The sequence below is a fragment of the Dinoponera quadriceps genome, unplaced genomic scaffold (assembly GCF_001313825.1).
Source record: "Dinoponera quadriceps isolate SergipeBrazil2010 unplaced genomic scaffold, ASM131382v1 scaffold479, whole genome shotgun sequence".
NCBI lineage: Eukaryota > Metazoa > Arthropoda > Insecta > Hymenoptera > Formicidae > Dinoponera > Dinoponera quadriceps.
In genome coordinates, this window is record NW_014554586.1 from 510,802 (window position 1) to 534,777 (window position 23,976).

General features: G+C 41.8%; 3 protein-coding genes across 5 annotated transcripts; 2 read left to right on the forward strand and 1 right to left on the reverse strand.

The window, feature by feature from the left end:
- Nucleotides 1–7,317: 7,317 nt before the first annotated feature.
- LOC106752199 (EF-hand domain-containing family member B-like) lies at nucleotides 7,318–9,980 on the forward strand. The gene is made up of 5 exons (XM_014633727.1): nucleotides 7,318–7,668; nucleotides 8,337–8,529; nucleotides 9,079–9,156; nucleotides 9,422–9,591; nucleotides 9,775–9,980. Exons 2-5 carry the CDS (start codon nucleotides 8,505–8,507, stop codon nucleotides 9,961–9,963), a joined length of 462 nt encoding a protein of 153 aa, XP_014489213.1. The 5' UTR covers nucleotides 7,318–7,668; nucleotides 8,337–8,504; the 3' UTR covers nucleotides 9,964–9,980.
- LOC106752200 (M-phase phosphoprotein 6) lies at nucleotides 9,961–11,405 on the reverse strand. Its single transcript, XM_014633728.1, has 3 exons — nucleotides 11,168–11,405; nucleotides 10,853–10,953; nucleotides 9,961–10,626 (listed from the first exon to the last, which is right to left on the reverse strand). The coding sequence occupies exons 1-3, from the start codon at nucleotides 11,213–11,215 to the stop codon at nucleotides 10,326–10,328; spliced, it is 450 nt and encodes a 149-aa protein (XP_014489214.1). The 5' UTR covers nucleotides 11,216–11,405; the 3' UTR covers nucleotides 9,961–10,325.
- Nucleotides 11,406–11,997: 592 nt separating this feature from the next.
- LOC106752227 (E3 ubiquitin-protein ligase Bre1) lies at nucleotides 11,998–23,900 on the forward strand. 3 transcript variants are annotated; one of them, XM_014633777.1, is made up of 16 exons: nucleotides 11,998–12,220; nucleotides 12,748–12,920; nucleotides 13,153–13,339; nucleotides 13,422–13,610; nucleotides 13,693–13,814; nucleotides 14,173–14,409; nucleotides 14,550–14,675; nucleotides 15,162–15,335; nucleotides 15,444–15,701; nucleotides 15,786–15,917; nucleotides 16,024–16,292; nucleotides 16,644–16,797; nucleotides 16,923–17,036; nucleotides 17,219–17,621; nucleotides 18,023–18,117; nucleotides 18,456–23,899. In XM_014633777.1, the coding sequence occupies exons 2-16, from the start codon at nucleotides 12,771–12,773 to the stop codon at nucleotides 18,735–18,737; spliced, it is 2,892 nt and encodes a 963-aa protein (XP_014489263.1). In that variant the 5' UTR covers nucleotides 11,998–12,220; nucleotides 12,748–12,770; the 3' UTR covers nucleotides 18,738–23,899. The 3 variants fall into 3 exon arrangements, with proteins under 3 accessions (XP_014489263.1, XP_014489265.1, XP_014489264.1); XM_014633779.1 differs by having other exon boundaries at nucleotides 17,237–17,621; XM_014633778.1 differs by lacking the exon at nucleotides 11,998–12,220 and adding an exon at nucleotides 12,238–12,548 and having other exon boundaries at nucleotides 18,456–23,900.
- Nucleotides 23,901–23,976: the final 76 nt, after the last annotated feature.

The following is a 23,976-nucleotide window of genomic DNA, read 5'->3' on the forward strand; positions in this document are numbered from 1 at the left end:
TCGCGAGGACGTAGAACGGATTGAGGTGAACGAAAAAGTCCCATATCGTCTCGCGATATTCGCAATAGTTAATGAAGAATTAATTAATCTGCGTGAACTAATGAGCGCGAGAAAAATGGTTTACTTCTGTAGATGTAGCAACGATGAGTATCGACTGATAGCGAGAGGCGTGTTTCTTTTCGACGTGCAGCCCGGCCAGAAATTTCCACCGGATATACCTGATGTTGCACAAGGTTTTAACTAGGTGAGAGCACGAGGTAATTTTTAGTAAACCTAATCATGTATTAATAAAAATTGAATAAGGAAGATCTTTGAAAGGTTATAACGATTAGGTGTATGTTAGGACCTCATACAGTGTACTATTTTAATATTAATACTTTAATATATTATTATTTATAACACATACTATTTATGATATATATTAATATATTATTATTATATATTATTTTATAAAGTTTTACCGATCAGGATTTTCGGGATCTTACTCACTTTACTTATTTATGACTCGCATTATCAGTTTCTAATACTGACATTTCCGCACGTAGCAAACCTAAGAGATAGTAGGTTTGATTGTTAAATTTTATTTCTATAATTTCCTCCATAAAAATCTTTTGCCGCCAATAACCTTTGAATTCTTCCTTTGGTTAAACCAAGTAAAGAGCAGTCTTTTACTTGAAAAAGAAAAATTTCCCCGCAATAAATCTACCCGACGAGCCGGGGACGACAGTCTCTTCCCGCTGGTCAGAGCGTCAGCAGAGACATTCAAAAGGAATGAGGCGGAGGCGGCGTCGATCGATCAATCGATCACGGCGAGCTTCTCACGGCGGAGGAAACAAACGATCGGCTCATCGCTTCGTTCGTTTCTCTTATACACATGAATAAAAATCTCATCGATCAACCGTGACACCGAGTGAAACCGAGATGTACGGCAAACAGAGAGAGAGATAGAGAGAGAGAAAGAGAGAGAGAAAGATCCCCCTCGTGTACGGTTTGTGTGCGGTGTGTGTGAAGCACGCACGCACGCACGCTCGGGCTGAGCAGACACGTGGTCCCGCTGCTAAATCCATTAGCACGCACGGAGAGAACGTTTTCCAGGTTGGTTATCGGGCAAATATTGTTCCGTGGCCGGTTACCGTTTTACCCACATGTCGACCCCGCTCGCTGACACTGTTTCGCGCTACGTCACACGCCGGCCACGACCGGCTGTCCTCTCAGGGGTTCCCAAGGGGACGCCACCTCTTCGCGCAGGGACGGCCGTTCCAACTCCGCGCTGTTCCACGGCGACGACGGCGTGTATATTTTCACGGTACTCGCTATGTTACTCGGTGTTCCCCGCATTTTTACCGAATATCATCGTCGAATTCCGACGTCTCCGTCCCGGCGGGTACCATTATTTGGAGAGGAGCGAGAGCTCGGCCGCGTCGCAAATACGCCTTTACACCGGGAACGTTTTCCACGAGGCTCGTAATTATACTTAAATATTCTCATCAGCTCGAACGGTTTCTTTTTAATAGATGAATAAGGTAAAACTTGTCCTTCTCTCTCGTGTCGCGTTTATCGATGGATTTTCCAACCGGATACTCGAGAGAGAGAGAGAGAGAGAGAGAGAGAGGGGGGGGAGAGGGGGGGAGATAGATCTTTCCGGATCGGAATCAGGTTCTCGATCAATTCCACGTGTCAAGCACGTCGAGCACGTGCCATTCTTGCGCCTTCGGCCTTGTATTAGATATTCCGCGCTACACCGCTATTTATTGTTAACTCTCACTCGCAGAGCGTTTGGGAGCTGCTGCTTGGAATAGGCGGCGCGCGACGTAACGAGCGTGAATTTCGAGCGCTCGCCGTTTAGCGCTTCTCTCTTTACACCGGGCTGCAACGTAAAAATCCGCTTGCTGCACAGCTGGGCGAGATATCGAGTGTCGGCCGAGAGATCCCGAGCTTTCCTCGCCGCGATACGATTTCTTCGGGCGCGCTTGTCCTCCTCTCTTTATCTCCCTCTCTCTCTTTCTTTCTCTATCTCTTTCTCTCTTTCTCTCTTTTATTAACGCTATTAACGCAGGATATAGCTGGGATTAATCACTACTCTTGTTCTCATTTTGTTTTTTCTTCATTTTTATTTGTACTTTTACTTGTGGTTATACTCGGGAAAAACCGGTTTTCTCCATTTTTTCCGCGGGTTTTCCGGTTTCCCTCCGCGAAGAAATTGAAAGAAAAGACATTTTTTTTTTCAACTATACTTTTACTTCTGTGTATTTTTCTTTTTCTTCTTTTTTTTTTTCATGTGTTATATTTGTTACGTAATTCTCCCCGCGTCTTCTTCCTGTGTAAAGTCTTTCAGGAAGGCTTAGCCTCAGGGTAAATAAACACACTTATTCATCTATCTCTCTAGTAAAGTTTGATTGTAACTATATTAGTAAAACATTACTATAAATGCTTTTAAAAGACTGTCCTCTAGAGAACGGAAATAAAAATAATTATCTCTCTTTTGCGTTTCCCGCACGTTCTCTCTTGCATTTATCTTGCGTTACTCATGCGTTTCTCTTATACTTTACTTTGCACTTCTTCCACGTTCTCAAGCGTTTTCTGCGATGTTTCTGTTTTTCTACGGTTTTCCTTCGCGTTTTGCGTCGCTTGAGTTTCTGTTGCTTGAGCGACTGTTAAACTACTCAACTATGCATGTGAACAAATATCTTTGTTCGTTTCGCTTGCACACTGAAAGAAGGATATGGTAACAATTGCTGAGATTTGGTTGAATAGTTTCAACTAAATCGTTTGGTTTCTGCAATCAAATCATTTATTATTACATACTGTATATAATAAGGTACTGCAGTTATAGTATGTGGTACCAAATGATTTGATTACAATAACCAATTTGGTAGAAACTATTTAACCAAATCTTAATAATTGTCACCAAACCTCTCAATGCACGCTTTCCCTTTTCGTCGTTGATGTTGGTTGGATTTAATACTGTATTGATTGTTCAGCACTCTCGTTCTTTCATTGTATCGCTTCACTCGCTAGCATTCACTTCAATAGGTACTGTATTGTATAATCAAAAGGATTTTAATCCCAGGTTTGAGTAAACTCTTTTTTTCTCTCTCTCTCTCTCTCTTTTTCTCTCACACGCGCACGTCGAGCGTCTCCTCCCGACTTGTATATTCGTGCGATCGCCGTTTTTCTCTTTACCGAAGTGCACGAATAAACGCGGGGGGGGGGGAGGTATACATTCGGGTTAATGGGTTAAAACACGGCGACGCTTTTAACGAGTCTCCGCTTTCGTGCGTTCGTCCGTCCGTTCGATCGATCACTCTCTCTCTCTCTCTCTTTCTAAATTATCGCGAACGTCGCAAGAAACTCATTATCCGATCTAGTTGACTTACTGTAAGAGATGACGGCGGGGCGGGCGGGCAGACAGGCTGGCGGGCAAGCAGGCAGATGGAACGGTGCCTTGTTTGCGCTTGATAAATGTGCAGCGTTTTCTTCCGCGGTGTATCGGGGCGATGTTTGCTCGTCGTTTAATGCCGACGACAACCTGACTCAAATATTTAGCACGTACAAGACGAACAACAAGACGACTACGTCCGCGCCGAGGACTTTCGTGCGTGAGGCTCTCGTCGTCACGGGCGCTCCGGAGCGACGCTCGTGTTCCTCGTTAATGCGAGGGGGGAAAAAAGGAAGTTTTAATACGCGCTAACCGAGCGAAGCGGCGCGAGCGGCTGTCTTCTAAATCATCGTGGATGTAAGCGGGCTCTCGTCGGAAACGGCAGCCTCGCTAGCTGAACACAGTCCTTATTAATAATCGATTACACGCACACCGGCTGTACACACTCTCTCCCGCTCAATTTCCGGGCCGCTCGCATTGTGTCGAGCGCGCGGCAAGAAGCTGTTTTAATAATACAGCGCTCGCGCGCGCCGCAAGATAAAGGCGCCACGAGGCGTTTCTTGCGCTCGCGTGTCTCTCGGCGCATTACGCGCGGAAAAACCGGGGAGTCTGGCGCGAAAAGAAGAAAGAGAGAAAAAACAAAGGTCCCGAGTGCTCGGGAGTGCCGAGAGAGTAGCTCTCCTTTCTTTCTTCTTCAGCGGGGCCCGCCTTTCGATCCGATCGGAATACCCGTGACTCCCCGAAGCGGTCCCCGGCGATCTCGTCGCTTCGTCTCGCTCAAAAAGAGAGACGGGGCCTCGGCGAGACGCGGCGTGGCGATTAGTTTCATCGGCGCGGCACTAATCATCCCGCCGATCGACGGGATCGTGAGCTTTAATTGCTCGTCCGGAGAACAATTATGGGATGCCAATCGGTGCAGGAGAGCCGGGGCAGGAGGAGGTTGAGGACCGTTCTCCAGGAAGGAAAGTCACATTGTGCCCGGAGATTCGTATCGCCGCACCAATCACCCGTCGTCGCTGTATCGCAAATTGTCCGTAATCTCGAGCGCCACGGGCCGCGCGCTCTTTTCTGGAAATAACACGTCGCGCTCCGGTAAAAGAGGAGCGCGTTGCTCGCGATGCTCTTCGCGAACAACGCTGAAAATTGGCGGTGCGCCGAGGAGCCTTTTGGAGAAACAAGTCCGCGACGCGGATGATGGTTACCGCCGAGCTCTCGACGAGAGCGGCGAGCGCAATCAGGAACTAATCATATATCGCCGGGCACCACCACCGTGGCAGGATCGTCGAGGAAGCGCGCCGGCGAGCGTGTGCGACGATTAACAATATATTCCGCCGCGCCGACGACGCGAGCGAAGTTCATTTCCGCGTGTTCAGATGCGGCCTCGAGTCGGCGGCAGGTCTCGTTGCTCGCCGCGGGATTGCCGAGCAGCTTTTAACGCGTCTGAGAAACGTTTCTTACGTCCCGATTTTCGACATCTGCGCTGTCCGGGTGTCTACCGGGGAACGGTTCTGCGTTTCCTCCGGAACCACGGCCGTCTTTGATCCCGGTATAAATCCTCGAGAAAGAGTAAGATAGATCCGTGAATCGCGATCGTCGGAAGCTCGCGTCTCCCGATGACGCTTCGCCAAGAGCGGGGGATCAACGTCGCCCGGCCCGAACGAGGGTTACGGATTGCGGATTTAATCAGGCACGGGCGTCGTCGGGCCGGACGACTTTTCGATTCGCATCCCGCGGCGATTTTAAAGGGAAGAACCGGGGACTCGTTCAAGGCGAGCTACATGCTGCCGCAATTAACGGCGCCCGATATTTCATCTGAAAAACAAGGCGAAACAAGCGATATTATTGCATCATGGTCGACACATGCAGCTGGTATAAGAATACATTAAATCTCGTAAAGTGGTGCAACGAGCACAATCGCTCTCTCCCGCCAATTGCTCTCCCGGATAAAACCCACGATCGTTAATAACGGTTGCAATTGTGCGCGCGCGACGCGCCGTGTAAAAAAGTCAGGAGATCTCCGCCCGTGCGGAAGTCAGTCGTCGGCGCGATAAGTCCGCGAGAAATGCCTATTGATTTCCCGCGAGATTTCGCACGAATGCGTGCACCGGAAAAATTGCTACGTTCAAGCAAATATTTACTCGATCCAAAGAAGATAAATTACTACGATACTCCTTAGTAAATATTTACCTGAACGTAGCAATTTTTTTTTTTTTTTTAATATACTCCAGCTACCGCGGTCGAAATACATCGGCGAGATTACACGAGCGCCCACGCAAGCCCGTCCGTCAGCCTGTAATCAATCAAAGTAATTAATTAATCGACGACGAGTCGGCACCGGCGGCACGCAACTCCGCGTCGCTCATTTAAAACGCCGCAAATCCATCTCGGAGAATTAGCCGGCGCGTAGAAAAAAGCGGCCGGCACTAGCTGAACAACTTCATTCGATATATCCTTCGCGTATAACGTTACGCACGCCGTCGACAACGCCGGCAGACCGTATTCCGTTTCTGCCGTTCCATTTCGTTGCAAAACCGCCGCCGGTGTCCCGTTACACGCGATATCTCGGCATTGTGTAATGCCAGTCTACGATAGAGGCGCCATTAGGTGATCGTCCGTGTCAGGGATGATAGGGCGCATTTGGGAGAACCTCGAGAAGACACTGAACGATTATACGGTACGTCGCTGACGATGGAGATTTTATCGAGAATCTAAATTAGGGTCGAAGTCCGAAAGTCGAGGGGATATCGCGATAATCTTAATTAATTGCGCACTCTTAGGGATATATTGCTCATCAGTGTCGCATTTTCAATGACGCGTCTAGGAGGTCACTCATAAATTTAGTATTTATCGAGGAAAATAACGTTTCCATACATTTGTCACACTACCCGAGTAATAAACGTTAATTTGAAACGAAGTTGAGGTAGATGATATACACACGATATTACAAATATCGTTTCTTTTTATTTTTTTCATTAATGCTATATTTATGCATCGGATCTAATAGATATGCACAGATAATAGAAAGAGATATATAAATGTTTAAATATGTGCATATATATTTCTATAAGTTGTTACTATAAGTTAGGAACTATAAGTTAGGAACTTTGCACCGTTGCATTTTTTTTCAAAATAAAATGGTTAGTAATTCTAAAATTTATATGTAGGATGTCCCAAAAGCGTTCTCGATTCTTGTTCTCAGTAGTGTGCGGATAGGTTGATGATAAAGTTCATAACTCATAGTAATTCTTCAAGTTACATCGTGACGACGTCTCGTAGTTAATTTTCTCGAGGAACAAATTCGAAATGTACGCACTTTCCCGTCGTAATTCGGGATATTCGAATTATGATCGTTTTTTTCTGGACTTTTGTAGAGAGAACGATGGAACAGATTCTATCTGAAATTGAGGGTGACACGGCGATGCAAGAAGACATAGCGCGTTCTTTGTACCGAAAGTCACATAATCGTTATGATCCAGCGGAACAAATTACGAGAGAGTAAATAATATAAAATGTCTATAAAATATGCTAAATTTCTGTGCAAAATTTCGTTATATTAATAGGCTATGTGTGTTAGCCAATGAGTATTCATCTAAAGTGGATTTTTTTTCGATGGAATATCTTCAAATTTAAAAAATTCACTTGCTGCCATCTTTAACTTGATCTACTCTAATTAATTTATATTATTTTTTCTCTCTTTTTACGTATTGCTTATATTTATTAATTTATCGTTTGTTTTCGCCTATATTTTTTATTCTGTTATCCATATTATTGTACTCTATTATTAATTATTTTGTACATCTACGAGGTATTATTGTGTATTGTATGTTAGAAGACCTCTTTTTTAAGTAAAGATAATAATTATTATTATTAATTTATAATTTTTTTTAATCGTCAGTTGGATACTTTTCTTTTATATTCTTATAGGCATTGGATTTCTTCTTATGTATATACATATAACACAATGAGGGGAGGGTGTGCTTTTTCCCGTAAATAAAAGTATATGATCAGCGGAAAATATAACGGCAAACGAAAACCGTATCGGCTGTCATTGAATTGGAGCGGATTCGAGTGCGATCGAGTCGCTTGATCTGTAATCGGCACTTGTCACGTCGCAGTTACAAGAAGCCCTTCGACAAATCTCAACGATTCGGCAAGCCCCGGAAGTGTCACGCGTCGGAGTCGCGAGCCAAGAGAATCTTGACGTGGATCAATCGCGAGCCAGTTACGTTGGTTGATCGTTCGCAAGCGGACTTCGTAAAGCGCACGAGATCATCCGTCGGACGTACCAGGTAGCACTCTCGAGCCAGAACGATCATGAATCTCGCGATGTAGCGGCGGTGTGGCTTACAATGACGATGCAACTTACGACGGTGCGACACGTCGAATGACAAAAATCTCATCTTCGACACGAAGGACTAGTCTCGCGCTTGTACTGATGGATTATAGTGAATAAGAAACACGCTTTAGGTTTTTCGCGAGTCTCATCGATCGCGTCTCGATCGATGTGAAAAAACCGAGGGATTTTTTCGCGCTGTTTGATGATCCTTTAAGGAACCCGGAAAGGTCGCGCTTTCACGCAGACGTCGTGCACGGTAAAAAGACTGTCAGAGACGAGTTCGACGCGTCGGACGCTCTGCGTGACTCCGACCTGAATCAGGAGACCCTACTGTGGTGGCGATATCTGCGAGATCTGAATAATTTCCGTCGGACACTGAAGAAACGCGAGCTGCCGTTCGGGAGGATCGAGGATGACTTGTCTTCTTCGGACAAGGTGGACGCGATATCGATTTATCATCACGTGATTAAATACATATACACACGAGTTGTCAATTATTGTGCTTTTTACGTTTGTTGCGCAGCGTCACGTCGAGTGCATTAATTTACAATTAATTTCTTCGCGAGATACACGCCGATCGGGAACTCCGATTGTCCCAACGTCGTTATCGAACTGTTCCAGGAGTGCCTCGGGGTTTTATCCGAGGATAGAGTCTTCGCGATTTTCAAAGGACATCGCGTGTGTCCGAACGAGGAATTTCTCGCACCGTTAATAGACGCGTTGCAGTTACGCAAAAACGGAAATATCGACTATAGAGGATTGCTCGATCTCTTGAATTGGAGGCGCAGTATGCCGGTCTTGCCCAAAATGCAACGTAAGAGAATTGAGTCAATTTTTATGGAGGTATTAAAGTTTTTTTTTTTCTTTTCAAAGTGACTAATTTTACGATCGTTAAAATCGACGTCTGTAAGATCAGTTCTTCGGTGAGATTCTGAAGGAATCCTTTTACATAAATTAGCGGTAGTTTCGACAAATCTTTAAGCCTTCTGCGTCTTCATTTCTGCGGCTGTTCTTGTCTGATGACGCAGAAGCGAGAAATAACATGCCAAAATATATTACGGTATATGTGGAAATAAGAAAATATGTATACAAAATAGCACCTCGTGATAGATTCAGCACACTTGTAAAAATGTTCCGGATGCTTTCCTTTAACCCGAACAATCAATAAGTAGTCGTAAATTAGTGCAACATACAACTTACGTTTTTAACTCATTTTCTCATGATTTCTGTTACGTTAATTTTATGTTAATCTAACGTTATCGAACAAGAACAAAGTAAGGACACAGAAGCTCTTAATACGCTCCGGATTATTCCGTTTTCTTTGTTGTACAACGGGATAATATTATTAAAAAATATTTTCCAGAAGCGTCATCGGCAAGTTCAGATTACGTAACAACATATGGCGACAGCATAGGAAACATCTCGACGTTTGATGACACTCGTAAGGCTCGTGAATATTCTTGTATCTCAAGAGGCCGCATAAATTCGAGCGGCGGAAAACGTCCAATGTTTGAATCTTTCCGCTGACCACATTATTGATTTTATGAAAATGTCCTTTTGAAGGATGATTCTTCATATTTTTATTTATATATTACATTATATATTACATTAGTAGAAAAATTCAAACATTGAACATTTTCCCCCTTAATAGTATCTTGATATTCCTACCGTGACATGAAAGTAACGAACTTTATAAAACATTATAGAGGTTCACGCGGCTGGGCTTCCATCTGCGAGGTCGAATAGACCGAGCATGATGCTAATACGTGCTGATGTATCTTCGAAAAAGGATTTAGACGATCAAACTGCCATTCATTGCTCGATACCGCCCGACATTTTTACAAAACACGGCTTAACGCGTACAGATCTTTTTATGGTAATCCTGTAACATATTCAAATTACATATCATGTTACATGTATCACGTATCATGTTACATTATCGTACGATAGCTCGAATATTTTCACATTAATTGACCAGGTTGTTGTTATATATATATGATTCTTAACTAGGCGTGGTTACAATTAAAACATTCTTCTCATTAAGAAATGCGCCTTGTAGGCTCGTAATAAAGAAGAAATTCGGAGTATATTCGAAGATGTCGGTTTCAAATTCCCGAAGAACAGCTTCGACTCGCTTTGGCAGGAAGCACTGTTGAAGGATCGCACAGGCGGTGTGTGCGTGGAAACATTTCGGCAGCTGCTTGTTGTGTCGGGCTGTTGTGCAGCGAAGGAAGAAACGTGTGAATAGAAAACACGGGCAATTTTATTCGCAAGTTTCTCCTTCGAGAGACATTAGTGGTCGGAGTGAAATATATACAAAACGTGTATTTCAGATGTGATAAATAAACAATATTTCAGATAATAATTATCCGACCTTCTTCGAACAGTTACATCATAATCGTATTATCTTAGTTAACTTATTATTATGTCAAATACATCAATATTCATCGAGTATGTTTAACACTTTGAAGACTGACAAGCCTGCAAGCATCCGGTTATACAGAGAATTCGTGTCTTTGGTCTCCCCAGAGTGTTAAACTATATATACATTAGCAACTAACTACTAACTACTATGTAGTAGTATAGTATTATAGTATTATTTACAATTTATCAATCTACCGGTTTTAAAAATTTTGTCTTCTTCGCTACTGGCCCGTTTTTTTCATCTTCATTGTAATATAAATTTTTACGCTTGGGCATAGCGTTGAACTTTCCTTTTATTCTCTGCCACTGAACAGCCATTTGTTCGTCTGATACGTCTGTTGGTTGGCTTTCTTCTTCCTGTAATTTCTCCTTTTGCTGTATTGACTCCATGTACTTCTCAATCACTGGATTCATTCCTTGAAAGCTCATCCTACCACTGACGAGTCCCTCGCAAAAAGCATAACTCGGTTCCACGATGAATCTCTCCCTGAGAGATAAAAGAAAAGCAACTGTTAACGAATAATTTAAATTGATTTTAGAAAAGCCAATGATCAGTTGTATGTTTCTATATATTGGCATTATGGAAATCGAATGATTTGTATTATTGTAAATCTGAATATACCTTAGTTATCTTAGAAAAAATAAAGGGAGTTGGTAAATGCATCAATTGAAATCTGTGCTGAAATTCAGAAACACTTATAGAAAGTACTTACGATTGTTTCTTCATACGTGTCATAACTCTGCTTCCAAAATATAATTCTCCTTCTTCTTGAAACTGTTGTTTCTCGACTTTTTCCTTTGTTCGCTTCATAAACTAGAAATAACATAGCATCAGTTGCAAAGCAATGTTATTCTTTTATTAACGAACTGTATATTTTTAACTCGCTTTCATTGATAAAAGTGCTTTAAAAATCACGTGATGGATTGAGAAGCTATATTTATAAAGATAAGCTATATATTTAAGATGCTTTTATCGATAAAAGTGAATGGAGAATATGGGTCATTATGTCGTAAATTTTTAGACTTACCTTCATTTGCAATATATTCTTTGACAAGGTTATTCTTTCTGTATTCATTTCTGCAGATTTGTATTTTGACTGATCTTATGAAATTAGTTACGCTATATTCTAGCTAAACAACAGTCACAATTTTTTCGAAATTATTTCGTCAAATTATTTCGAAATTAAATTTTTAATATCTGCACATGTCGAGACGTAACGAATCAAACACGGTGTGATGTAAACAAAGGTTTGTTCTTTATAGTTGAACTGGCTGCACTTCCGTGTTCACCACCTTGAACTATGAGTGTTTTCAAGGGAGATGCTATCAGCGCTATTTACGCGTTCGTTCCATGTTCACAATAGATGTTTTAAGCCTTAAAAAATTGACTAATCACAGTCGAATGTGAAGAGAATAATTAACTGTGATTGGTCAATTTCTTAATGCTTAAAACATCAATTGTAGACCGGGACTTAAGCCCGTATCAGACTACGGATTGGGAATTGAAATTTAGCGAATTTTGCACTGATTGGTCAATTTTTAATTCAACCCAATCTCCAATCCATAATCTGTGATATAGGCTTTACGAATGTTAAAAAGAAAAACGTCATCATGACGCTCTCTCTCTCACTCTTTTTCATCTCTAGTATCTCTCTTCAACAGCGAGTGTACCCGTGTAACATTTCTGAACGCACCCCAGCGAGTGATTTGGTCGTTGCGAGCGTATAGTGGAACACACCCATGACAGTTCATCCTAGTGTTATCGAATCGAAAGATGGTCGACGCAAAGATCGATTAAAACGGGAAGAGTCGGAGAGACAATCGATGATTCTTTACGCAAAGAACATCGATATGGCGCCACCCTCCTATAAACGTCACCTCTTCTGTAGGGCACCTTATTTTATGAGGCGGATCCGTAGGAGCTCTCGTTAAGCTAAGATGCAGGCATTTGCTGCGAGAAGCCTGGCCTGGAAGACCTGGTCTATCGGAAAATGATGTAGCGGCGGTAAATGCGAGAAACTTATTGATTACGGAACGTGGCAGTGAGACCTTGGGCGTGCTTAGTCAAGCTTATATCTAAGGTATGTTCGTACCCGCGCGCACGGCCATGATGAAAATGGTTCGGCATCAGATGTCCTAGACTCTCTGATTTTCCCTCGGGCATCGCTCGATCAGTGGAAATTGACGGTCAGAAGGAAGCTCGGGCATCTCATAACCATTTGCAGCAACATGTTCTGTAGACTGCCGGAAGGTCGTTAACTTGTCGTTCACCTGTGTTCGGTCAGCCTCCGGGATAACCGACAGAAGTTCCACACAATTTGCTCCTGTGACTCGATGTAACTTGCATTTGCCTTGGCATAAAATGAATAGAAAATTCAAAGTGACGTCTTAGATCATTGTCATCGAATAGTTGCGTAAAATTATGATTACTTCTCGTTTGTAGAGACCTACTTGGTAGTCAATAAATTGAACACTGTTAACCTAACATAAGTCAATGTGTACTTTCTATCTCTTTTGTGGTATTCATGTCAAGTCTTTTGGATATTTATATAGCTTCTGATGTTTCTGTATTGTAAACAGCATAAACAGATACTGATATGTTTTGCAGGAAAGGCATAATCACATCTAAAGATGATGAAGAGATCAGCAGACAACGGGGACACCAGTTCCCAACCACCCATCAAGAAAGTACAGTTTGAGCCGATTTTAATCGGACCTATATCTACTTTAGAGGAGATGGACATGAAGGTGTTGCAATTTCAGAACAAGAAACTGGCACAGGTTTGGATATTTTGTATTTGTGCAACCATATGCAATATATACATGTACACAGCAAAGATCAAAATGATTTGGACTCGCCTAGAGAACAATCTAGTCAAATATAAGTTCTCTCATTAATAGACTATCGACTGTGTTCTGAACTTAGCTGCATCCAAACTGTATTGTAAATTAGTATTAATATGTGATTTAATTTGTAAGCATTGTATCTAGTATAAATCTTTGTTGGTTTCAGCGACTGGAACAAAGACACAGGATGGAAGCTGAGTTGAGACAACGTATTGAACAATTGGAGAAACGTCAAATGCAGGATGATGCGGTACTTAATGTAGTTAATCGATATTGGAATCAGCTGAATGAAGATATACGCGTTTTACTCCAGAGATTCGATGCCGAAACCGCAGATGAGTCGGAAAATAAAAGTAAAGAAGACGCCACGAAGAAGCGACATGAAGCAGTGATTTGATGTGTGACAATTTTCCAAGTTACATCCTCTTGTTGCAGACGAGAGCGAGGCCACGACGTCATTTCTCATGCAATTATCCTCCTGGGACAAAGAGGAGTTGGATGACAAATTGGCAAATCGAGTACAGGTATCTAAGCGAGCAGTGTCTAAAGTTGTACAGGCATTTGATCGTTTGTCTCAAAGAAATGAAAAGATCACCCTTGCTCTCAAAGGGGAGTTTGACGGGGGTAAATATAATTGTCGTTCGGTCGTGCATGCGGAATTATTCATTCTGATGTGTGATTTTCAACTTGTCATTTGTCTGTGCAGACGAGGCGCCGAACATCGACGAGGTCGTGCGCCGTGCCAATTCGGAGATACAAGCGGAAAATAGAAATCTACAGGCGATAAACTTACAACTGCACGAGAAGTACCACACCATTTCACTGAAAGTAATGCGATATAACGACTTTTTATGTCTTTAGATTAGAGATGAACATGATACAACTTACTCAGTAAATTGCCCGATAATTTTGGAAAGCTGGTAATATGGTAATTTAGAAAAATAATGCAGGAAAATCTTGATATAAAGCTCAGAAAGAACATTTAGCCTCTGAGACGAGTAAAACATTATCTTTTTCTCATATTTCCCATCAAATATTTTGATATTGTATGTTGATATATATAGCATATTGTATCGTTAAGAAATTAGGTGTATAATAATTAGAAATGCTTAAAGTTTCTTTTACGGGAATTTCCAGAACAAAAGGTACAACAGGTGTAGTACAACCTTAATCTGTATCTTTGCAGATGTCAGAACTGCAGGACACTATAACGGGAAAGGATACGCTCGCGGCAGAATTGCGAAATCAGGTGGACGATCTGCAATACGAATTGAACAAAGTGCGAGCAAGGAATGATAAGTTGGAACACCATCTCGGAGAAGCAATTGAAAAGTTGAAGGCCTTCCAGCAAATTCACGGCACGGACGAGAAAGGCAGCAACAAACCTAGCACTTTGGTTGCGTCCAGTGTTTCACAGACCAAGGTGAGAAGTTTCATTTCGAAAATTTGATTTGATTTTGAAAATGAAATGATAGTAATCTTTATTTGTAATCATCTTTATTTGTAATATCTCATTATCTTTCTCTCTTTCTCCCTTTTTTTTTTTTTTTTTATTTGTATTAGCTTGATGATTTGCAACGAGAGCTGGAAGAGACGCGGGAATTGGCTAATAATAGATTACAGGAATTGGACAAGTTGCACCAACAGCATCGTGACACTTTGAAGGAGGTGGAGAAACTGAAAATGGATGTGAGTGCATTATGATCGTTCCGCAGTCTTAATTATGCCACGATGAAGCGTGGAATAAATAGCTACAATTATGTAAAAATTATTTAACTCGCAAAATTATAATTTTCGAGATTTTGTTATCAATGGTTGGTCTATATATCTTTCTCCATAAAGCAAAAAAAAATTCAAACCTTTACCTGGATGCCTGAGATTAATTAAAGAAACAATTTTTATTTTCCACCAGCCGTACTGTTCTTTACTATTTGCGTCTTTTTTACCCATTTTTTAAAAGATTTTACTTTTTAGGCTTGTTCATGAATATTCATAGAGAAAAGAAAATGGTTCGTGCTTGACTTCTTGAACGATTGTGAAGAACTTTAGTGCTATTTATACTTTCTAAATTATGTATCAAATATTCATCTTCATTTTTCTTCAAACGTACTCCATGTGGATCTTTCTCGCACAACTATGGCTAAATAAAGAGCTCTAATGAATTTATCGTCATAGATAAGACAACTGCCCGAGTCAGTGATAGTGGAAACTACCGAGTACAAGTGTCTACAATCGCAGTTCTCCGTATTGTACAACGAGTCTATGCAATTGAAGACGCAATTAGATGACGCTCGTCAACAGTTGCAGTCGAGTAAGAATATTCATTTACGTCACATCGAGATGATGGAGGTGAGAGTCCTTCGTATGTAAAAGGAGATTCACGCGTGTAACTTAAAATTGGTAGATTCGAATTTTCCCATTCTTATCTCATATGAAATCTCGTTCTCACTCGCACAGAGCGAAGAGTTATTGGCGCAGAAAAAACTGCGCGGCGAATGCATACAGCTGGAGGACGTGTTAGCGCAGTTGCGCAAGGAATACGAGATGTTGCGCATCGAGTTTGAGCAAAATTTGGCGGCTAACGAGCAAACGGGCCCGATCAATCGCGAGATGCGACATCTTATCACCTCCCTGCAGAATCACAATCAGCAGTTGAAAGGAGAGGTGATTCGTTACAAGCGAAAGTACAAGGAAGCCTCCACCGAGATACCACGGGTACTTACTAAATTGTCTCAATTTGTAGGTTTAAATTACACTGTTCCACAATGTCCTCGGCGTTTATCACGTTGAATGTTATAGCTGAAAAAGGAAGTGGAGGAATTGACGGCGAAATTAGGCCAGCAAACGTCTCAGGAAAACAAAGAAGGGAACAATTCGGACGGCAGTGGGAAAGAGGAGGATACTTCGAACTCCTTGCCGGGTTCTACGCAGGTAACACAATGTATAAAGAATTGTATAAACTATAACGAGCGAGAGATTTTCTCTGCCGATTATTACTCATGCTGTTTCTCCTCCGCTTTTAACGTTTGGCAAACAGATAAAGGAAGAGAGCGGTGTCGCCATAAAGAGGGAAGTTGTTGACGAGGAGGTGGAAACTATCGAGGTGGGAGAGGGTGAGGGCAGCAAAGGGACTTCCGATTCTCTAACGTTAACTTCGCCCACCATAAAGAAGGAGAAGGACATCAAACGCGAGAAAGACATCAAGAAGGAGTCGGTAAAAACCGAGCATCGCGATCCGGCGCATCGCACCAAAGACGCAAAAATGGCGGAGTCGGAGCTCGTGAGGGATTTGAAGGCACAACTGAAGTACGTTGAGAGAGATATCAAGCATTTTCAAGACTGACATGAATGTATGAAAGTTACAAGGCTCTTTTATATTCAAATCAATTTGTTCAGAAGAAAAGAAGGCCCGTTAAAAGTTCGAGCATGGGTCGTCCGGTACCATCGAACGGAAATAAAATGTGTTGTAACATTTACTACTATAAACTTTCTTAATGAGGATCAACAAAATCCAGATATGTTTCAGGCCTATTCAGATAGACTACGCTTATTGGTGACAAAATCTCAAAAATCGTAATTTTGCGGGTTGGATCCTTCTTTGCGTAACTATGGCCAATTTTAGAAGACGAGAATGACGATAAGCTGATCTGATTGCAGGAAGGCTATGAACGAAATGAAAGAGATGAAACTTCTTTTGGACATGTACAAAGGTGTCGGGAAAGAGCAACGCGACAAAGTGCAGTTGATGGCCGCGGAACGTAAGACGAGAGCGGAGTTGGAGGACTTACGGCAGCAGATCAAGAAGATTCAAGTACGTCACGATCCTTTCCCCTCGTATACATCGTCACGCATGCGCGACGCGTGTTACATGTGATCGTTACCACAGCGATACAACGTGATATAACATGGCGAATGATACCGTATCCTTATTCACAGGAGAGTAAACGGGAGGAGCGTAAGAAATTGGCCGACGAGGACGCGCAGATAAAAATTAAAAAGTTGGAGGATCAGGCGTACACGCTGCAACGTCAAGTGGCTTGTCAGAAACAGGTAGATCGCATCTCATAGAATTCCCAGCGTTTGCCGTAGCTGTCGTATACACAGGCGACAAGCGATGATCGGCATCTCGCGTTGTTCTTCGTAATATTGTGTGGAAGTTTTTGGTCACCAGGAAGCAGACGACTTTATTTGGTCTTTGTAGTGCACGCGAACGGTGGTGTAACACTGAACAGAATTGTGTGTGGCTGCAGGAGGAGGAAGCGCTTCTGAACGAGATGGAGGTGACGGGACAGGCGTTCGAGGATATGCAGGAGCAGAACTCGCGGCTGATACAGCAGCTGCGCGAGAAGGACGACGCGAATTTCAAGCTGATGACGGAAAGGATCAAGAGCAATCAGCTGCACAAGCTAGCGCGCGAGGAGAAGGACGTGCTGAAGGAGCAGGTCTCCACGTTGACCACGCAGGTGGAGGCGGCCAATGTGGTCGTGCGAAAGCTGGAGGAGAAGGAACGTCTGCTGCAGAATTCTCTCGCGACGGTCGAGAAGGAGCTGGCTCTGCGACAGCAAGCGATGGAGATGCACAAACGAAAAGCGATAGAGAGCGCGCAATCGGCCGCCGATCTTAAGCTCCATCTTGGTGAGGCTTGTTATTCGTTAGGGAGGTTGTAAGATTTGTTGTCGTGTTTTCATCGCATTTCAGCCAAAAGGGACCACCCGTAAATTTAGCATTCGTCAAACCAAATTATGTTCCTATACATATGTGGGAAAAAGCGCCAAGCGTGTCTTTAACAGAGAAATAAAGTTCTTTCGTAATATTTGTTGTGAGAAATCCTTACAAAAAATCTGCAATTATTCGAAAAGATGAGTAACGTTGGAAAGAATATAAATATTTTGCGGAAATATTAATATTAATATTCTCGACTCGTCATCAAATTCTCAACTCACTTCATCTTACAACTTTCTAAAGATACAACAGCTAGACACATGTAATTTATACAGATTGTTGTCAGCGAGAGACTAACGCAATTCTCGTTATAGAAAAGTATCATTCCCAAATGAAAGAAGCGCAACAGGTGGTGGCTGAGAAGACAAGCTCCTTGGAAGCTGAAGCATATAAGACTAAAAGATTGCAGGTACATTCCTATTTCCTAGAATTTACATTGTTACATTGTACAATAGTTCTGAAAGTTAAGATGAAAAAAAAAGAAGACAAATATATGTGATTGGTAGAATAAGATAGATAAGAGATGAAAGTATTAGTAAAGATAAGATGAAGTGTAAGGTGATTGGTACAAGTAACAAGAACTGAAAAACTGCAGCAAACTGAAAATACTTAATTTTTTTCTCTCCTCTTATTACCCCCAGATTTTCATTTCCTCAAAATTGTTGCTTCGTTTCCTCGTTCATAAATCATACATACACGTGACCACCCACCATGCCGATTTATTTAATCAAGCAAATGTGCTTGCAGGAGGAGATAGCGCAACTCCGGCGCAAGGTCGAGCGTATGAAGAAGATCGAACTCGCCGAGACCTTGGACGAGGTGATGGCGGAGGAGCTGCGTGAATACAAGGAGACGCTCACCTGCCCGTCCTGCAAAGTGAAACGTAAAGACGCCGTTCTCACTAAGTGCTTCCACGTGTTTTGCTGGGACTGTCTGCGTACGCGTTACGAAACGCGGCAACGGAAATGCCCCAAGTGCAACTGCGCCTTCGGCGCGAACGACTACCACCGACTATATTTGTCCACATGAAGAAAGAGACGATACTGATTGATTCGATGGTATTATCCGCGACCCCACACGGCAAACAGAGACATCTCGCAACACACGCATTTCTCTTTTTATACTTTTTATTTATTTACTCTGACTTTTTCGAGGAAAACGCGACAGTCCGGGCGCGTTAACGTGGAACGATCACGGATTTTGTTATTCTTATTGTTTTGCCGATTGGTAGGGAGAGAAAGAGAGAGAAAGAGAGGGTGGGGGGAGAGGGCAAAGGGAGGATAGCTACAAATTACATTTTTAGTATTAACAATATATTATTTATATTAAGCCGTAGGTTTTTACAAGCTAGCTTCTACTTCAGGCGTGGCCAACTTCATCCAACGGAGCACTTTCTTATTCAAACGCCGATGTTCCCTATAGGATGCCTCAGCGTCTGTCTCATCCCTCCATTCCTCCATCTCGCTCCATCTCTCTTCGCGAGAGGACTGAGAGCAGAAGCGTCGCGGCTCCGAAGCCGAAGTTGGCCACGCCTGTTCTAGTTTCATCCGTCTGGTCTGTTTTCTGTTGCCGAACTAGGATCCCACTGGAACTTCGTTTCTTTTCCCCTCAATGTTAAGTTATATCCATTTATCTCGTTCTAACGATGAAAAGTGTAACCTAGTTCAGAAATAGAAAACATGATATTAGACGAAAACATTAATATTCTCCGTTTACGGTTTGATCTCTTCTTTTTCAGTGAGCTTGTGTAAAACTATCGATAAGCTTAGGTGTAAGTGCGATGAATACTCTAGATCATTGGTTCCCAAATTTGCCAGGCTTTCTCGCATACGCGAATGTTTGTTTCCTCACTTCTTTTTAAGAATATATACATATATGTGAGAATTATACATATACAATGAAATGTATATTTCTTTAACAAATTTTTACATATGAAATGGAGAATAAATTTATTAAAGAAGAGTCAATCAATTGGACAAATTTGGGAACCACTGACTTAGATCGATAATCGCGTTCAGCAGGTGCACCGAATATTTATTTTCTCGTATTGGCTGAATTTGATTTGATTATATAATACTATGGTATGTTATACTCACGCCAAATTCAGTTGCGCTGCTCCAACAACTCCAACATCTCGTGTAATCGTTGGATCTGCTGAACGCGACTGTAATGGAATTGGACTGAAATGAAATGTCCCGATGGAATTGCGTATTCCATCGTGCATCCTTTTACCGTCAATTTAGAGTAATGAGAAAGTCAAATGAAGAGAAGTCTCGAAAGATTTTAACCCATTCTCTTTTAATTAAAACTTAATTGACAACTTGAATGTAAGTCGTACGAAATTGTATTGAATTCTTTAATCGATTTATACGAACAGTATCACTTTACAATTGATCAGACGGTACAAAATGATTTAATATTCAATAGTGGATTTTTGGTTACCTCTTTCTTTTTTGCGAATAAAATTAAAAGAAAAAGTGGGCAAATAGAATTAGAATTTGTGAGCGGAAATAGTGATAAAATGTGTATTAATTTTATCGCGAGGCGTCAACACTCGCAAGCGTCACGTCGTCATCGGTCATCCGTGCGCGAATCATCTGTCATAATGTGTAAGTTTTACACTCCCACTTACAACCCACTTGCAACTGTACGTGCTGAATCAAGGGTGAGGCAGTTAAACATTTCGTAGGATTTATTTTCAAGGTATCGTACCAGAGTTTGCTGTATCATGATATATAAATATGTTCTCGAATGTTTTTGTACGATATAAATTATAAGTAGATCTATGGATACGCGCGTGCGCTTGCACGTACTGTACTACTGTAGCATAAGGCAAAACGCGGAAGAAATGTTACAAGCAGCGAATTAGATTTTGATTTAATTAGTTTAATTAGATTTAGATATTCGTTAGATCTATCTTCGCGAGAAGCGCGTAAAAAAATGTGTAGGATAAAAGTAGACGTGTAAAAGCTACGTTTTCAGTGGAACGGGTCTGTTCTCTGCTGAACTAATGTATACTTATAGAACTTAAAAAGAGACAGATATATAGTTAAGACTTGGTGGAAAAAAAGGAGGGAATAACCAGTACAATCTGGTGCAGTCGGTTCAGCGAAAAAGAAGAGACTCATTGTCGGGCCGTTTAGAACTAGTTTTTCTGATTCTACCATGGGTTTAAAATGTGTTGTAGGATATAAATGTGTAGGATGTGTAGGGCAAATAAGGATTCTTCAATGTGCGCTGTTAGTTTAAGATTTCCCGGGAATTTGTTCTTTTTTTTCTTCAAACTTCGCTGGACGTAAGGAAGATTATTTCAAAATGTGTCACAGAGTGTGTAGAGATGTATATACAATATATAAAAAATATCGGGGGGAGAGGTAAACCCCATCTTTCCGATAGCTGTTCGAAGGAAGTTTGCAAGTTCTATAACTTCACTTTGTATAAAGATATATTCTCAGGCTCTCTCGTTTCAATCCTCAAGTTGCAGCAAAGCTGCGCAAGAAGGAATATCTTTTTGAGCTGTTTTACATGTGACGGGGGCTTATAGAAGTCGACGAGAGAGAGACGTTTCAAACGTTTCCTCGTCGACGCAGCGTTATCTTACATTCTCCTTCGCGCATCTTACATTTTTCTACCTTTGAAATTTTTCAATATTTGCTGCCAATCAGACCGAACGCGGAAGAAAATGCATAAAGAATCAACATTCGTGTCGAATGTTTCTCTCTCTCTTTCCCTCTTTCTCTCTCTCTCTCTCTCTCTCTGCATCGTGCGTGAACAGCATCGATGTGTGAAGCATAATTAAATTGATTTTCGTTGACGCAGTCGTCGGAGCATAACATACTAACAACTTGTAACATTAGCGTAAGCGGTGAATGTTTTTTTTCTCTCCTCACGGCTGTTTGGGAATAATTTCGGTGATAGTTCTGTTTCTCGATTCAAGGTATAAATCGTGAAGTCCTGATCTCGCGTCTAGAGAAATTTTTTCAAGATCTTTCGAGGATCAGAGCCGATCCTCGGTTGAGCCAGCCGATTCATACTTACGTCAAAACAAGTCGCAACATTTCGAGCTGTCGGAATCCATAATCTAGAGGCGAGCAAACTTTTCAGAGAAATTCTTTGAGAAAAATCGTATTTGTATAAGGGTAGCATGTATTCCTAACGAGGTCTGTTATTACAGTATAGTATCTTCCACCGAAGAATATAAACTAAGTGGAAGTGTATGAGTTTCGTTGAGAACGCCAGCAGTGTATAAACCTACCCAATTATGTGTCACGATTAAACCGAAGTTACAAGACCAACAAAGATAAATCCCTCAATTTTCCTTCGCCCCCCCTAAAATTTCGCTCTCTTTCTCGGTCTCCCTCGCTTTTTCGCCGCCGAGACTCTTCGAATGCGCGGGGACGAGTGCGGGTCGCGAACGCCGAAGGATCAGAGTTGGAAACGGGATAATATATATACGGAGAGTCAAAAATGATACAGCTTAAACGAACTTGTCGTACGAAATTCTTTCGGATTTTTATTCTATTCTTAAGAAATTTGTTGAAAACCCTAAGAAACAGTTCTACATAAGCTTGAAAGTATCAACGAGAAAAGCCCTAGGTTCGATCTAGATCTCATGTGTCGTCTGTCTTTTGTTTCCCTTTGTTTTTTTTTACAAAGTTACCCTTCCGCGGAAAGATTCCGCCGGCGGTCCTGATACGTCGAGATACAAACGGCCACTCGATAAACACTATGGACAGGCAATTTTCCTTTTTTTCTCTTTTTTTTTTTTCGACGTGTATTATACGTATATATATATCGGAATAAAACTTCATCGAGATACGCTAGAGTAGGAGTACGTGTGTGTCTAGTGCAACCCCTGCGAAGAATAGCCGCGATCGGGAGGAGAATCGGCGGGAATTCTTTTCTGCGTGAAATTCCGCGAGTCCCCGAACGTGCGCACGGAACAAGGGCGTTCGATCCTGAGATCAGGAAATTCGATGGTAATTTTCACATCCACCCAGGCAGAACGAATGTCTAAGAGACGTCTTAAAGACATCTAAGAGGCGTTCTAATTTTTTTTTTCGATATCTTTCGGACATCTTTAAGAAATTTGTTTTTAATTCGTTCCACCTGGGCATTTCTTTTTTTATTTTCCAACTCGTATCCAGGCACGAAATAAATTATCAAACGAATTGTCTCTCCACTTGATATTCTCCTCGTGATATAAAACAGCGTTGATTCGCGAGTAGACGCAGGAGCAACAAAGCGAGGAAAGCGGATTACGCGTTCGCGTGCGTGCGTGTGTGTATCCCGATTTGGGATGCAGAGAAATTCAATCTTGCGCGCGCAGAGTGAATTCCCAACAAATCCTCGTGGTCCGCCTATTCTCTCGCGAGGACGTGATGACGCGGACTGGCATTGTTTTATAAACAGAAGCTTTCGAATCCTCGGCGCGCGACGCTCCCTTCCCTCTTCCGCGCGCTCGCACACACGCACATCAAGGATAAAAATAACGACTTTCTTGCGCGCACGGCCGAGAGGGGGCTATCGATTATAATAATAACTCGCTAAACGATAAGTAAATAATAAATGACGACGATGAAATTACGCGAAGCCGTGACAACAGTAATTCGTGACGCATTTGCGAAATTATTACGCTAATTGCGTACAAAGCGGCACGTCAGAGTGGAAATCAAAACGTCCCCTGCTAATTTCCATCACAGGGGATCGATCGAATGTTGATATTTTGGCGCTAACTACGCACGATAAAACTCAATTCGCGGTCGTATAGTTGCTTCGTGCGGGCGCTAGAAAAGATACATGTTCGGAACAACAAAATCGTGCGTGTGAAAATAAATAAACGGAAACGCGCGCGGCTCCTTTATTCTAAGTAACGTAATCTTTAACGTAAATTTCGCGGAAATGCTGTCGCGAGGATCCTCGGGATTATAGTTTTGAAAACTCGGAAAAAACCCGATTATTTCTCCCATTTTTCCGCGAATTTTTTAAATTTTTTATCTTCTTTGCGGAACAAAGTAAAACATCAGGGTTTCTATTCGAAAAACATTCCCTGATCTGCCAGGCAATGTGTTAAAAATTCCAGACAAAATTAAAGTACTTTTAAATGTATCTTGCAAATGAATGTAGCTTCATTGTTCAAAGTCCTTAATATTTTCCATTCGTAAAAGTTTACAAATCATAAAATAAAATTGTCACTCGAATTTCAACGATTAAATTCGAAAAATTTTGAAAGAAACTGTAAGGATTCTAAAAAATAAATACTATATAT

Excerpts from the sequence above, each read along its gene's own strand:
- LOC106752199 (XM_014633727.1), top strand. The coding sequence starts at position 8,505 with ATGCCGGTCTTGCCCAAAATGCAAC. Across the intron at positions 9,157-9,421 it reads CTCGACGTTTGATGACACTC|AGGTTCACGCGGCTGGGCTT; the intron begins GTAAGGCTCGTG and ends AAAACATTATAG. Across the intron at positions 9,592-9,774 it reads CGCGTACAGATCTTTTTATG|GCTCGTAATAAAGAAGAAAT; the intron begins GTAATCCTGTAA and ends TGCGCCTTGTAG.
- LOC106752200 (XM_014633728.1), bottom strand. The coding sequence starts at position 11,215 with ATGAATACAGAAAGAATAACCTTGTCAAAGAATATATTGCAAATGAAG. Across the intron at positions 10,954-11,167 it reads AGAATATATTGCAAATGAAG|TTTATGAAGCGAACAAAGGA; the intron begins GTAAGTCTAAAA and ends TGTTATTTCTAG. Across the intron at positions 10,627-10,852 it reads ACACGTATGAAGAAACAATC|GGAGAGATTCATCGTGGAAC; the intron begins GTAAGTACTTTC and ends TTTATCTCTCAG.
- LOC106752227 (XM_014633777.1), top strand. The coding sequence starts at position 12,771 with ATGATGAAGAGATCAGCAGACAACGGGGACACCAGTTCCCAACCACCC. Across the intron at positions 17,037-17,218 it reads AAGTGGCTTGTCAGAAACAG|AATTGTGTGTGGCTGCAGGA; the intron begins GTAGATCGCATC and ends AACACTGAACAG. Across the intron at positions 17,622-18,022 it reads CGATCTTAAGCTCCATCTTG|AAAAGTATCATTCCCAAATG; the intron begins GTGAGGCTTGTT and ends TTCTCGTTATAG.